We start from the raw sequence: 14,658 nt of genomic DNA, 5'->3' as shown, positions 1-14,658 counted from the left end.
GTTTCTGAAAGGCTGAAAGACGGCTCTGCTCAATGCCCACAGCGGGCACAAAGCGCCGAGCGCGGAGTCCTGACCCCGCTGAAGTCAGCGGCAAAATTCCCAGAGATTTCCTCAGGGCCAGGATGTTCAAACCTGTTCAGACAATTCATAAACCACCGTTTCAAGGGCACACCTTCGCATGAGATTCCCAAGGGCCTTTTGAGTTTTGACTTAAATGCCTGGATTATTTTTACAATCCCGGTTATGGGTTCTTTGTTCGCAGGGAGTTAGGCAATACAAAGAACACAGCGAGAGAACAATGAAGGTATTACCATGCATGATTTGTCTTAAAAAAAATTCTCTTTCTTTTCATGAAGTTATAGATCCAATTTCAGTCTTTATTATCACTTTGCCATGTGAGAAAGTGGTTCTTAATTTTAATAAAGGAAGGGAGATTCATATTTCAACAAGAGCTAAAACGCTTCCTGCGATACAGGAGGTGGAAAGCTCTTTTACTAACAGCTACTGCAGGCCAGATTCAGGGAGGGAAATGGAAATAATCTGCCCACACCAAGTCAATAAATCCTGTCTAGGACATACCTAACAGTGGGCAGTAGCCCAAAGACATCTTGTCCAATGAGATCATTTCTGCCCCCTCCATTTTAAGGGAAATTAAGAGCTCGCCCTGCCAAGCACATGTTAACACTTCACTTATCACCAAACTTGGGGCTCAAGCTACTGCAGCCTGTGGTGCACAACTGGACTGATAAGAATCTTTCCACCATGTTAACCCATCTGGAGAAAGAACCGTATCTGCAGCTTCAGAACCTTTCCCTAGGATTTCAAAGTAATTTTCTCCCTCAAATCTACTTTCCCCTTAAAAAGGAGTCTGTGGGATATTTAAGGAGGTTCTCATCTAAAACTTAACTGTATTCAGTGTGAAAAATGACAAACCCAACCCACAAACCAAAATTAGGTGCCCCCAATGCACAAAGGCCTGTGTAGTTTATCTGTGAAAAAAGACTACTAGAGACCCACCACTCCCATTTTGTGCTACTAGAGACATTTTAAATCAGGAATGCTAGTTGTGTTTGGCCAGACAAACCTTCAGATGTATTCCAGTTTGAAATGTGTTATGGAAATTTCTTTTTCTCCAAAGATAGTCCTATTATTTTACAGTCTTTCCTATTAGACCCTGTTTACATTAGAGCTGGAGCCATAGGACCAAAATCCATCTTAAATATGGTCCTCACTGGTAAAAAAGTGAACATAGTTTTGTAAAATTATATTTAATATTGTTCTATCTCTGTTCTGGCAAAGGAAATGAAGGCAGTTGTAACCTCAGTACCAAGTGGTTTAAATGCAGCCCACGTGGGAAGTGAAACAAAGATTTGATGCAACATACATTAATTAGCTGATCTGCAACCTAACTGGGGCTGTGACCAGAAGACCTAACTTGGGCTGCACCTACATGCTCTTCCAAACAGGACTGTGTCCACTGCCAGTACTCTGATTTTCCACTTAAGAACTCAAGATGCACAGGCAGATGAGGTGTTTTGCCCACCAAGGGCATGCTGGAGAGGGGCACACAGCACGGGTCTCCTCCCCTGGGTGCCCCAGTCACTGGGACATGCCACCTGGGTGCTTTACAGAGCTGCAGGAGTGTAGAGAGGGACAATGTGTTATTCTTTTTTTTTAACTCCATACTCTGAATCTCGGCGGAGGGGGGAAAAAATAACCCCAAGAAACTGGGACCTGTGAATGGAACACATTCCCACTGAAAGAGGACTAACAAGAAAGTCAGCAAAACTCCTCCTGACAAATTTCAAGCCAAAGACAACAATGGAGAAAACAAAGCAGTAGCAGCATTTTTATCTTCCAACTCTGTTGCATACAATTCCCAGCAAAGGGATTTAGCTGTGATAAACAGGGCTGCAAGATCCTGAAGCCAGATTCGGTGGTTTTAGGATTCTTTTCAGGTAGCTGAGTACAAAATCCCTGCCCTTCCCTCTCCTTGGGCCATTCATCTTCCGCAGGTGATGGAAAGCCCCTCTCCCAGCGGGTGGTCCTGCTCTCGCAGACCTTAACGCTTAATTGCCACAAATCAATCCCAACCCTGATGCTCAGGCTGCTGCTACCCTGTCCCCCCTTTCCACCCCTTTCTCCTTGCACCGACTGCAGCCCAGGATCCTCTTGTGTTACTAAATCCATCTCTGGACACACCACCCAGGCGAAACAAAGCACCAGCACAGACACTGCCGGCCGTGGCCGGCGCCGTGAGCTGACCTTACGCAACGAGGCCGGCCTCGAAAACAAGTCACCTCCGTGTCTGTGTGCACGTGTGCACGCACACATGCCTCCTATTTTATTTTTTTGTTCAACTGGAATTAATCAGGGACCATAAACACTGTTTGTTTCCTGAAAGCAGCAGTGGGGGGACGAAATTCGCCTCTTAAGCTTATCAGCTTCAGTGCCACTGAAGAGAAAGCTGGCTTCTAAGCCCAGGGATAATGGGCTGTCCTTTCAGGAAGGTATCAGAGGTCTCAGGAGAGGGAGACAGCACAATGGTGTGACCTTCAGCTAATAAAGCCCACCCTAGAGTCCAAAGAAGCTTGGGGAATATTGACAAAAGTTCATATTTACAACAGCCTGGACCCTTTCCAGATACCATTACCAGTCTAGAGAGCTGCAGCCTCTGTACATACACTCACACAGGCTTTTATTCTGCCTGCTCCTTTCTTTCTTTGTTCCCATGCTGGCAAAAAAAAAAAAAAATTAGTCAGAAAATGGCAATTCTTCTGCTAACAAGGCCCCACCAGCATCTTTTTTAATGAAGAGAGTTATCTGAAATTTCAATTTCAACCTCAGCGCTATCCTCTACTTGAAGGAGATTCAAGGCCTCTTGCAAGGATTCTTGGTGCGTCATCGTGCTCATCAGGAAGAAAGCATATGTGTTTTTGTGGAAAATCTGCTGATTTATTTATAATTCTTTAAACAAAAAGGCAGCCAACATATTGTAAAATGAGAACGTTGTTGGTTTTTTTGCACTGGCAATCAACACAGCCCATCAGAAACACAAACCCAAAGCGTTTTCAGGCAGAAACTGATCCCCCCCAGTCTGCGTTGTGGTTGGCAAAATGACGTTTAGCCCATAACTAGAGTGCACAGGCATGACTGAAATACAAATAATAATAATATTTTAAAAATTGTTCATACAGTGAAAAAAGCCAATTTCAAAACATAAAAACTGTTTGAAGCTGAAGTTTCATTTTTCTGACTCCCAAAATAGTTCCAAAACAAATATATAAAAATAAAGGTTTGGAGGAAATCTGTTTTCAAGGGTAATTTCACTGAAACCAATATTAAATCTCAAAACATTTAATGGAAATAACATCTTCAGTGACAGAACTGTTCTGACCGCACTTTTCAATCCAGCCATGCCAGTGTGCCATTTTTATTTATCTGCCTCATAATTCATCTTTGCCATCCTGAAACTAATCCTGCTGGGGCTCAAAAGGGATCCAAAAACTGGAATAGGTTAGAATTTCTCCCAATAACATCTTCTAAAAGATGCCTCTGTATCGTGGTGGTCTCGTTTCCCGTGCCAGTGTTTAACAGGCAGGAAGAAGGCTGAACAGACCTCTACGAAGACCACACATTTCTCACTTCTGCAGCTTTTCTTTCCAGTGAAGAACCCATTTCCACCCACTGCTACAGTTACATCAGCTACATGGCTCACCAGCAGTTTTCCAGTTCCCTAGTTTTGGCCCAAGCAGGCTTTTTATTCTTTCTCCTCACCCCATCCAGCCACACTCGCTGTCAGAAGAGCCCAGGTGATTGATTACAGCCTGTCTGAATCCAAAGTAGTCAAATTAGATATTAATGTTGTGCTTAATGTGCTCACACAAACAAGGTCATTGGTTGCATCAAGACTAATAGGAGATGACACACACTGGGACTGCACCACCCAGGGTGTTCCTCCATCACCTCAGGACAGAGATGCCATTGCCTCGACTGCAGCCACATTTCCATCACAGCCAAGGCTTCCCACCCTTCATCCTTGTTCCCAAAAGCAGCTGCAAATTGCACTTGTCCTCCCTCTTGGGGTGAGCTACAAAATCAATCAGCAATACTGAAATCAGGAAGTGGTGCAAAGTTTCAGAAGAGAAATAAAAAGAGTCAATAGTGCCATCAGAAAGATAAACCCAAGTTCATCTTGGAAAAATATCAACTAATCCATCTGTGGGGAAGTAACACTGGACCACGATACTCTGCGAGAAAACTGGAGAAGTGAAAGGTATTTGGCTCCTCCAGCAGGAATCTGGAGCTCTGCTTGGAAAGCTGGAGCCCAGTAGGGTAAAATAGCCATTATCAGCCCACGCGAGGTCATGGAGATGCAGAAAAGGCTGCTGAAACAAAGTAAAACACATTTTTCTATGGATAAGAGAAGGCACTACAAATGATAACACTTAATACTTGGAATCAGTGTGCAGGACCATTTCTCTACTCACTGTTCCAAGGATGAGAGGTTACGTCTCCTGGCTGCCACCAGGGCCCCAGCTAAGTGCTTTTCATTGCCTAAACCTTTAAACCAGCATTGTTTTATTTATAATAACAGTGAGTTCCTACTGAGAAGCTCCAGAGACAACTGTGCCTGGCAGTAATTTTATACCTGTTTTCCATGGCAGAACCTCCTGGCTCTCAGGAAACCATGGGGTATTAAGTGTATCCCAGAGGAACAGGCAGATCCAGGACACATCCTCTGCTGTGGTGGATGGGCAACTGTTCCCAATTTCTGCCCTCTTTACTTCCAAACCACAAACACTCAGAAAGTCTTGCTCTTAGGGTATGATTTCAATAATGAATATTGGAGTTAAAAGGCTGAAAAAGCAACCAAGGTCCATTCTGAGAGGGTGTGATAATCCCACCTGTGGCTGTCCCCAACACGCTCCCCTGCACCCTGCCTTTGAGCACAAAAATGGGAGACCTAAATGGTCTGCTCGTGATGCTGCACAACCTGGTGCAAGGCTTCGTCTTCCATGAGTGAAGAGGCAAAAAAAAAAAAAAAAAAAAATCAGGTTCTGAAACCACACAGAATTAAGACTCAGTATCAGCCAAGCTGGCGACTGGATCTTGGGGGCCTGTTTCCCTCTGAATTTCTCCCTGCTACTGTGACGTGCTCACACTGAAAATTTTCCCTTGAGCAACTGCCTGACTAAAATACAGCACACCCTTACCATAAAGCCCTTTGTTAAAACATCTTTGCCATAAAGCTGCAAAACCTTGGCTCCCAAGTACATTAAATCCTTATAAACCTGCCTTCATTTTAACCGCGCAGTATTTCAAAACACAAAGCGCTTCTTCTGAGAGATAGCACTTTAATGAGGAGAGGGGTAAAATATATAAACCAAACCTCATTATAGCATAATTTCCAGGAGACAAGCATGCTGCTATAAAGAGAAGCCATGGAAATTGCACTTCACATAGCTTGAAGATTTAATACTTTTAAAAAGCCACTGCTACTTCCAGCCTTTGGTGGTGGTTTGTTTTGAACATAACAGAAACAAGCAGAATTATGGGTCCACTGTCAGTTATGTATTTTATATTCTGCAAATTGTTGCAAATGGTAGATTCAGCCCTACCACCTGCTCACAGAATGTAATGTGCCAGTAAGAGCCTGACTACAAGTTACTGTTGTATACTATTGGACACTTTTACCTTTAAACCTCTGCATTCTTCAAGGTTGTTGCTTTAAACATGATGGTGTAGCACGGATATGGTAGATCACCCAAACCAGATCCAATTCATACTGGATTGAAAGTGCTTATAATGATACAGCTTGTTCACGTGCTAACAACAAAGCCAAGGAAACCTACCAAAAACCACACTACAAGAAAAATCTAAAGTATGGACACACAAATGAAAGCAATGGATAAAATGCCATTGAATACCACCCATCAGATAAATCAAGGTAACTGGCACACCAAAGGGACTGCAATTAGTTTCCAAAAATGAGAATGCTGTGTTTTTTTTTTTTTAATCTGAAACTCGATTGCTTTCTACAAAATGACAAGTGGATCAACCTCCCTCAGCCAACAAGAAAAATGTTACTGGAAAAAACTGTTCTCCCTAAGAGCAAATTATCTATCAAAGGAGCATCCTGAATTACACTGGTCTACAAGACTTTTAAACTTAATCTAATAAAAAAAATAAGCCATTATTGATTACAGTTCTTCGACATTAGTCTTCCAGTTGTAACTTCTGAAATGAAAGCTTAGCAATTATTAGGTATTTACTACAATCAGTAGAGAAAAATAGTGAAAAAAAGATGAGCATAAAGGCCACCAAAGAAACAACGTACTTTGGAGGAGGGAAACAAAACAAGCAGAAAACCCCAACCCCCCCCAAATAACCCCACCCCGAGCCCAACAACAGCAAGGGGAGATGCACTTCATGGCAGCTTTGACTTGAAGCACATGTAACACTGATTGATGGATACTGCAAGCGAAGACACCAGTGGAAAATTAACTCCAACCAAGCACCAAAACTGGGACAGGTTTTTTGTGTTCCTTGCTCCTACTTTAGAAAACTACGCAAGAACGGTCAGAATTTCAGGAAAGGATCGTTCCAGCTACTGTCACAGATCTGGGTCAACAGCAGGGTAACAGGTGACCTGTAACTGATGCCTATAACCTGGTTAGGATAAGCATTTCCTCTTATCTCTTTGTTGTGGTTTATAATGAATGATATTCTGGGCTGAAGGGTGCTTATTCTCCCTGATTACCAGAAGGTTCAACACTCACTACACGGCTACGCCGATGGAGTGGCACTTCTGAGTGCAGTTCTCAGAGAGGACATCTGAAGAGAACACAATACACCAAACCCTTTTTCTAAACACAGAATAAATGATTTTGCTTTGGGGTCCTGTTTCTGAGACACTTTTTACAATTTTCGTTTTTACTGACGTGACTCTTCTCTCCAGGTTTACATTAAATGGATAACAGGTTCTTCCTTCACCATCATCACTCTCTTATGAGTCACAAGAGACTTTTTCAGCTCTTACCAACTTTACCATGGGAGAAGAGAGCAGGCTGGACAAATCTGAGGCAGCACATCAGCACACAAATTACCACAGGATGTCTGGTATTAAGGTAACCCAGCCTAGCACGTGCCTTCCCTTAACTTTAATGTTTTTCTGCTTGGCTGTGCAACTAAACCTCGAGGAAGAAGACAGGTGCAAGCAAATGCACATGCTACTTTCGTTTTACAATCTTCCCACTTCCTCCCTTAATAACTGAGGGTTTGGGGTGCTAGAAACAAGAAGCCTTATGACAAATGTGCAATGAGACCCTGAGCTAACAGGTTAGCTGACATGGAACTGTTAACAGTGAATTGGCTTGGAGACAGTGGGGGGGGAGGGAAAAATAAAAAGGGGAGACAGAGTGAGAGAGACAGACAGCAACCAATTGAGCTGCAAGAAATCAAGCTAAATCAGTCCCAAGTGCCCATGTTGGAGAGACTTGATCTCATACCTTGCTTGTTATCAAGGCACTCCTGATACGAGTCAGCTCCAGTTCCGTTGCGGTCTACAGACAAAACAAAAAGTTTCATTCATATCAAACATAAATATCAGAAACTTCTCAAATGGCAGCCGTGCTGGAGCAACACGTTACGTGCAAACAGTGCTAGTGCTTTTGGAGGCCAGGCTGGTTCGCTGACAGAACCTGTGACTGGTCACAAACAGGCTACAACAGACTGACACAACCCACGGTGAGAAAATTCTTCTAGTCTGGGCCAGTGCTTTGCTCCCAGCCCTGCCCATCTGTCTCCACACTGCTGAGGGCACAGGGAAGGGGAGAAGAGCCACAGCTGCCCTGAGCAAGTTCCTTAAGCACATGGAAGTTAAATGCACAGTTGCACTGTTCTCTGTAGGCTCTATGAAGGCGCTGGTTTGAACCAGCGGAACGCAAACTACCGAACAGACTTCTCCGGGTTCTGTGGTCCCGTTTGCTTTTTGGTTGCTACATGGTATTAAAGACAACCGAAAAGACAAGAACATACTTTCCAAACATTACTTTTCCATGGAAGCAATGTTACTGTAGTTACTGTTGGGGTTATCTGACCCAGCAGCAGGAGAGCAGCCGGTCTGTGCCACAAAAATGGGCAGAAGCTGAGGCTCCTGTACTCTGAGTGCTCCACACCAGGAACAAACCAGACAGCTCCCAAACACGGGTGTGGTCATGCAAGTGGCCTCTCACATCCAGCATGGGCATCACCTAACAAAACCCTTCATCTGCACTAGAGGTTTAATTATATCTCCCTGCCTGAGCGTAAAAATGGTTTAACCTGCAGGTTTGCATAATCGGGTTACAGTGTGGCTTGGGCCTCAAAAGCAAACCAAAGAATGTTCCAGCATGGCTTCTGCTCCTGGCTTTACAATTCAGTTCAACCACAAAAACTGTCAGGATGGTCCTTGAGAAAAAGATGTTAAATACATCTGTAAACCCTGGATAAACAAATATCCTTTCAGCAGCTCACATGTACCTTACACACCTTTCTACCTATAAGGAGTAGAGCAACTGAGCCCACCAGACAGGTGTGTGCACAACCTCAAAAAGTGACATTTTGTAAAGTGACATTTTGTACATCACACATCTAAGAATGCACATGGTGCTAAAATCAGCCCTGTTGTTTAACTACCAAACCATTTGATCAGGTCACCCGTGGCATGTACTCCTACCATACCAACTCCAATGGCACTGGACACAGTTTTATCCATGTGGTGATCACAGCTAATAAAGAAGCCACTCATCTAGGCTGAACTGGGTGGCCAAGGCATCCTGTAACAGCATTTCAGCCTCACCATCGAGAGAATCAGAACAGCAGCAATGTGTTAATTTCTTTGTAAAGATGCTGTTCAGAGCCCGAAGTTTATAAATATTGTTCACAACAGGAAAAACAGACGTCCAGGAGAACCTTCCCACCCAGGCACCTGCAAACAAATGCATTTCTGTCCCTCCAACAAGCCACTGGTCCCTGACTATGAGGGCTTTCTGGCATTGCTCACGTGTGGCAAACACATTCCCACATCAGCTGCCCTTTCATCTTTGCTCAACCATGAGCTGGTGATGGCTTCTTGAAGACTAAGAGATCCAGATCCAAGTTAAAAGGCCTCACATTTAGCAATAGTATTTAATGAACAAAGAAGCAAAAATTGAAGTTGCCCCAGTGTTTGTGTTGTGTAAATCACAGATAATAGATCTCCCTAATCCTAATGAGGCCTTCCTATTAAAATCTTTATTAGCTTTCAGCTCTGCAGATTGCCCAAAGGCTCATCAGTTTCCCTATCTCGCAGTACCAAGATCTGCTTTAACTTTTACAAATAGCTCTAAGATATTTCTCGGCTTATCAGCATTGCCAAGCAGCCTGTCTTATCATTACTATTGCAGATAAAATAAATGAGCTCACGATGATATGAATAATGGCATTTTCTGTAGGCTGGTTTCCCATTACATTTTCAACAGATTGTAGATTTAAACTTAAGCACAAAAGAAAAAAAAAAGGAAGCTGGGGAGAGGTAAAGGGTGGCTATTTTTTCCTTCCCATTTACCTTCAGTGTCTCAGAGCTCAGGCTGCGTTTTTAAGCTCACCTGATGAGAGCTAGTAATTACTTTTGAAAGGGAGCAGAAACACCTCAGCTCTGCTTTCTCTGAAGACCAAAAGCCCAGTTACTTCTGGGATGTTTTTTCAGCTGCATTTGCTGGAGAGAAGCAAGGGCTAAACCGCGCTCAGCCTAATGAAGCCATCTTCATTAGCTTGCTCCCTTCCCCAGCAGCCCAGGAACACCAGTCAGATTGGGAATTGAAATCATGAAAAGCAACAGAACTGCATTTGAATTAAAAGGCTAAGCTACAAAGGTCTCCGACGGCTGCTCCGGGCTGATTAGCACGAGGCGCGTGTGGCACCATTGCGGCACAGAGCGAGTTTTCCGGAGCACGTTCCTGGATAAAGGCAGCGCGGCCGCGGGAGACGGGGAGGCTGCAGGACTGACACGGCTCTGCCTTTCCCTCCCGGCGAGCAGGGAGGTCATGTTCTGGCAACCATTTTCTGCCTGGGCCCCGCAGCAATCACTACAGGGTTAAACGCTTTTCCGCTCCCCAAATTCCTCGCCCTGTCACTGTATCAAGGTTATCTATTATTGGCAGTGACAGGTGAAAATTAATCTCCTAATTATTTCTTGCTGCGTAATCTGCACTGAAGGAGTAACGTAAAAGGATTACAGTACACCCTCTACGGAAGGCTTTGCTAGAGAGCCAATCATCCAGGGAGATAGAGGGGATGTGGGAAAGAGATATTTATGACAGATTTCCAACCATTTTGAAGGCAGACTGTGCTATAACTTTATAACCTACAGCTCTGGAGTGAGGATGTTCTTGCAGGTATCTTAACAGCCTAAATGCTTTTTATTGTTGATTCTTCCAGGAAAAAAACCTCCAAGATTTATACCCATCATGACCCGTCGCAAAAAATGTATCCAGCCTGCTTCCACTCAGAAATCTTGTAGCTACCTTCCACAGCAATTTCACTGCAACATTTTTTCCACGAGATCACGAGCTAGACTGAGTACTTTCAAAAATAAAAGTATTTTTTTAAAAAACTTCATTTTGTAAGCAAGCTAGAAATATCTTTGGTAACAACACAAACAGGCACCTTGAAATGCTGGTTTTGTGTAAACTCTAATTCTCCTCCTACTATTCACCAGAAAGTAAGGTTTATTTTTACAGTATTAAAGAATCCCCATTTTATTTATCTTTAACCCTTTCCACGCAGCCATATAAGGTACAAATGGATGATCTGGAGAACCTATTTTTCTATGTCCATGTCAACAGCACCATCCTAGTTGAAGTTTACAAGAACAAGCAATCACAGGTGGTGTTTCAAATTACATTGGCTACCTTGAATGATGCTGTTGTGCTAACCCATGCCTTGAGATGGTTAATGCAGGGGGTCACCCTGAAACCCTGGCAGGTAAGGGGACAGGGCAGCAAGGAAGATCACAACCCGCAATCAAGTCCTGCCACCAGCATCAGTCACATTTATTTTCCATTTCCTTGATGGCAACCTTTTCTAGACGGTGCAGAAACGCGACCAGTTCCTTTATGCAAACTCTCAGTGCCCAAATCCAACGCCACGTCCCCCCTCGCTGGACAGCCAAGCCCTGACACGAACTCTGACAGGGGTCAGAGTTAACCGGCCACCGCTCGCGTTCCCAGTGGCCGGGATGTCCCAGCGGAGCCCGCCCCGGGTGAAGCGGGACAGTGTGAGCGAGGCATCCGAGCGAAGGACCCAGGACGGAGGAGCGGGGTGGGCCGTGCCGGAGCGCAGTGCGGCGCCCGCGGCACGCGGTGCAGCGCGCACAGAGCAGCGGCGAAGCGCTCCCGCTCCGCGGCGCGGGGCCGCGCCAGGCGCGCTCCGAGCGCAGCGCGGGCCGCCCGTCAGGGTCACTGCCGCTCCGCGCAGCTGGGACCGCGCACGGGAGGCACCCGCCGGGCTGGAACGCGTTTGCAGCTCCAGGGACAGGAGCCGGACTGAGCCGCCCCAAAGGCCGCTGAAAGCACCGGCGCTCGGGTTTTTAAACGAGCAGCTCAAATTCGGCGAATTCCCCAGCAGTGACAGAGGTGTTAAGGTTGTTCGCCTTCCCCTCTGTTGGTTTTAACACCTCTGGGCCAGGCGCTGTGGCCGCCCGGCTCCCGGAGCCTCCCGGACTGCGAGCATCGACAGTGCTGAAGGGCAGCTGTGCGGAAATGAATGATTTTCCTCTTCTAGGCAACTGCTACTAAAAAACTAAGGCTGTATTTCAGTAATTTTTAACAAGCGCCTGCTTCTCCATCCGAAAGGCAGCTCCTAAGTGATCCTTAGGATATCACAAGGACTCTGAAAACACATAATCAGCTACTAAGTTTCACTGAATCCACACATCACCTATATACATTTCTATATATTCCATTCGCACCAGCACGAAGATAAGACAATTCGTGTTTACATCATTGAGGCTAGAGATTTTCTTCTCCTCAGGACCTATTTTCAACAAATAAACAGAAATAATTTAACAAAGCCTAGACGAGAACATAAGCTCTTAATGGTTTACCCTTGGAGTTAAGTAAATGAGGAAATTATTCACTGGCATCTCTCATTTTGTGGACGTTTCAATCCTACTATAGTTACCTGATCTCTTGCATAGTAGTTATGAGAACAAAAGAAATGTGTATAGAGGCAAAGCACCCACCTACTAACATATCAGTGCTACTTCTAACAAGCCTGTTTTCCAGTAATATGTTTTCCTTATGGAAATCTGAAGAACAAATTCCTATCCATAGGCATTTTCCCCAAATGCTCCATCATCAACCTCATTATGCGATACAGAAATTCTCCCAAGGGATATTATGTAATGGCAATCCCTCCTTCCTCCCCCTAAGGAGCATATTTCTCATTACATCTCCTAGTAATTGATCAGTCTAGGAAATAATTTCTGGTAAAACCATATGTTTCTTTACCTAGTTTAGAAATTCCATCTTTATTCAGAAGGATAAAAGACTACAAGAGACCCTAGAATTTCCATTTCTGATGCAGGATGCCAATCTTTGCTCAAACATGCTATTAAGCAAGGAGCAACATATTCTTATACCTGCCTGACTTCAGATCTTGCAAACTAATAAAGCCATTAAAATTAACCATTAACAAATAATTTTACTTGACTGAATCTTCTGTAATGGCTAAAGACTGCTTCATATTCCATATTCTGCCACATCCAGACACCACAATCCCTAGATATCATGGGCCATTCAACACAAGGATGCTGGGAGTCAAGGAAATAAAAAAAAAAAAAAAAAAGAAAAAAAAAGAAAAAAAATATTTAAGGCAGAAAATGACATTTGTGCTTTCCAAAAGTACCATACAGCACAGACTGGGCAGCTGAAGAATGCACCCTTTTCACTGCCCCTTCTGTCAACACATCACCACTCAACATCATACCAGGTTTTAGTTTAAAAAGCAACAACAGCAAACACTAATATTTGTACCCCTTACTGAAAGTTAACACTTCGAATTGCACATCCTTGCAAAAACAGGGCAAAATAAATATCAACTACTGCTAAATATCTGTAGTTTATCACTGGAATTCGAATCATACCGCAGTCCCTTTTTTAACTGTAAAATACCAGAGCTACGTGTGTCACTGGTATTTGATTTAGCCAGCCCAGGCCACAAGGTCCAACAGATGACTGCATGTCCTGATAGAATAACACCAGGATATATTTTGCTCCTTCGTTTGTTTATGAGAACAGACTGCCCCTCTCTGATAAACAAGGCTTAAGGTTTCACTCAGAATAGCCCACCTTCAAAAACAAAAATAAATAAATAAATAAAAAATCACTGTGTACTAGTGAAAACTCAGTATTCAGCTAAATAAAATACTGCCTGCCTTGTCTTATACAATTAATCTCCTCTGGAAAAGAAAATCAGGCAGCCCGAGCTAGTGCCTTTTGGCTTTAGCACATGGCAGTTTAAGGGAACTGCTGTGAGCAAAGAAGAAAATTCTTGAAGAGAGCATTAGGAGTCTGCCACTTGTGGGAAGTTAATGCTGTGTGTATAATTCAAGCAGCTCGCCCTTGTAAGTCTGTATGTGGGGAAAATCGGATTTATACATAAACATAAACCTCTGAAGTAAATTCTGATCAGGGATGACCAGAGATTTAACTCTCTAGAAAGAAGAATGGGAAGACTCTATTTTCCTGTAATACCTTGGCAGCCTTTTCCAGTTGAGCGAGGCTTGCTTTCAAGCATTGATAACGAAGTAAATAATTCCAGTTTCTGCAGCACAGGGGAGACCAGTTAAGGACGCTCTCCAAGACCCAAAGCAATCATTCAGAACAGTAACTTACATAACAAGAAATTATCTTTGTTACAAAATTAGGTTAAAAGGACCTCAGATACTGTAATGTTACAAAAAATCAGGACATGCCTTGAGAAGATTAGCTGGCAAGCAGCCTCCTGAGATGAATGCACAACTTCAAGAAGATTTTACAAGCCTAAAAACCAGTTTAAATTCCAGAGAGACGCACAAGCCTCTGCCATTTAAAAAGGTCCTTCTTTCCTTCCCTCTGCCCTCGCCTTATTCCCGAGCTCTTTTTCCAAACCATCTTTAGTTAACCAGTGACCTGGAAATCTTATTTGGCCTCCTCCCTCCCCTTTTCAAATTTGTCGCTTTAAACACACAAGGTTTAATTTCTTAATTGGATTAAATTTTTCTTTCAGGCTGAGCAGAGGGGCCCCGCAGCAGCCGCGGGAGGGGAGCTGCCCCCGGCAGCCCCGCACCCCGCGATCCCGCCTGGCCCGCACAACCTGCCCGGCTCGGGAGCGGCGGGGGCTTTCTCAGGCCAAAAGACACACGGGAAAAAAAAAATAAATAAAAAAAATTCACGATGACCATTTTCCGACTCGCCATTCCTTGTGGAGTGAGAGGCGCTGTGTCGGCACCGAAGGGGTTAAACCGCCGGGCACGGATTTTTGAGTTTTGTTACCGTTTTCAACAGCCAGAAATCCCAGACCAACACCGGCCCCATCCGGCAGCCGGCTACAGCGCCAGCCTGCCAGCAACACCCGGCACAGCCAAGTCGCGAT

The 14,658-nt window shown here is 44.2% G+C and overlaps 1 protein-coding gene across 13 annotated transcripts in view; it reads right to left on the bottom strand.

The window, feature by feature from the left end:
- The window catches only part of FBRSL1 (fibrosin like 1), a 370,905-nt gene that overhangs the window by 88,010 nt on the left and 268,237 nt on the right, over positions 1 to 14,658 (bottom strand). For all 13 annotated transcript variants that reach the window (XM_018076290.2, XM_018076280.2, XM_018076286.2 and 10 more), the window contains one exon: positions 7,512 to 7,565. In XM_018076290.2, the coding sequence (XP_017931779.1) occupies positions 7,512 to 7,565 (54 nt within the window). The remainder of the gene's footprint in view (positions 1 to 7,511; positions 7,566 to 14,658) is intronic.

Source organism: Manacus vitellinus, unplaced genomic scaffold (genome assembly GCF_001715985.3).
Source record: "Manacus vitellinus isolate BGI_N305 unplaced genomic scaffold, ASM171598v3 scaffold_31_pilon, whole genome shotgun sequence".
Lineage (NCBI taxonomy): Eukaryota > Metazoa > Chordata > Aves > Passeriformes > Pipridae > Manacus > Manacus vitellinus.
Note: the sequence above shows the minus strand (reverse complement) of the source record. Positions and strands in the feature narration are given on the sequence as shown.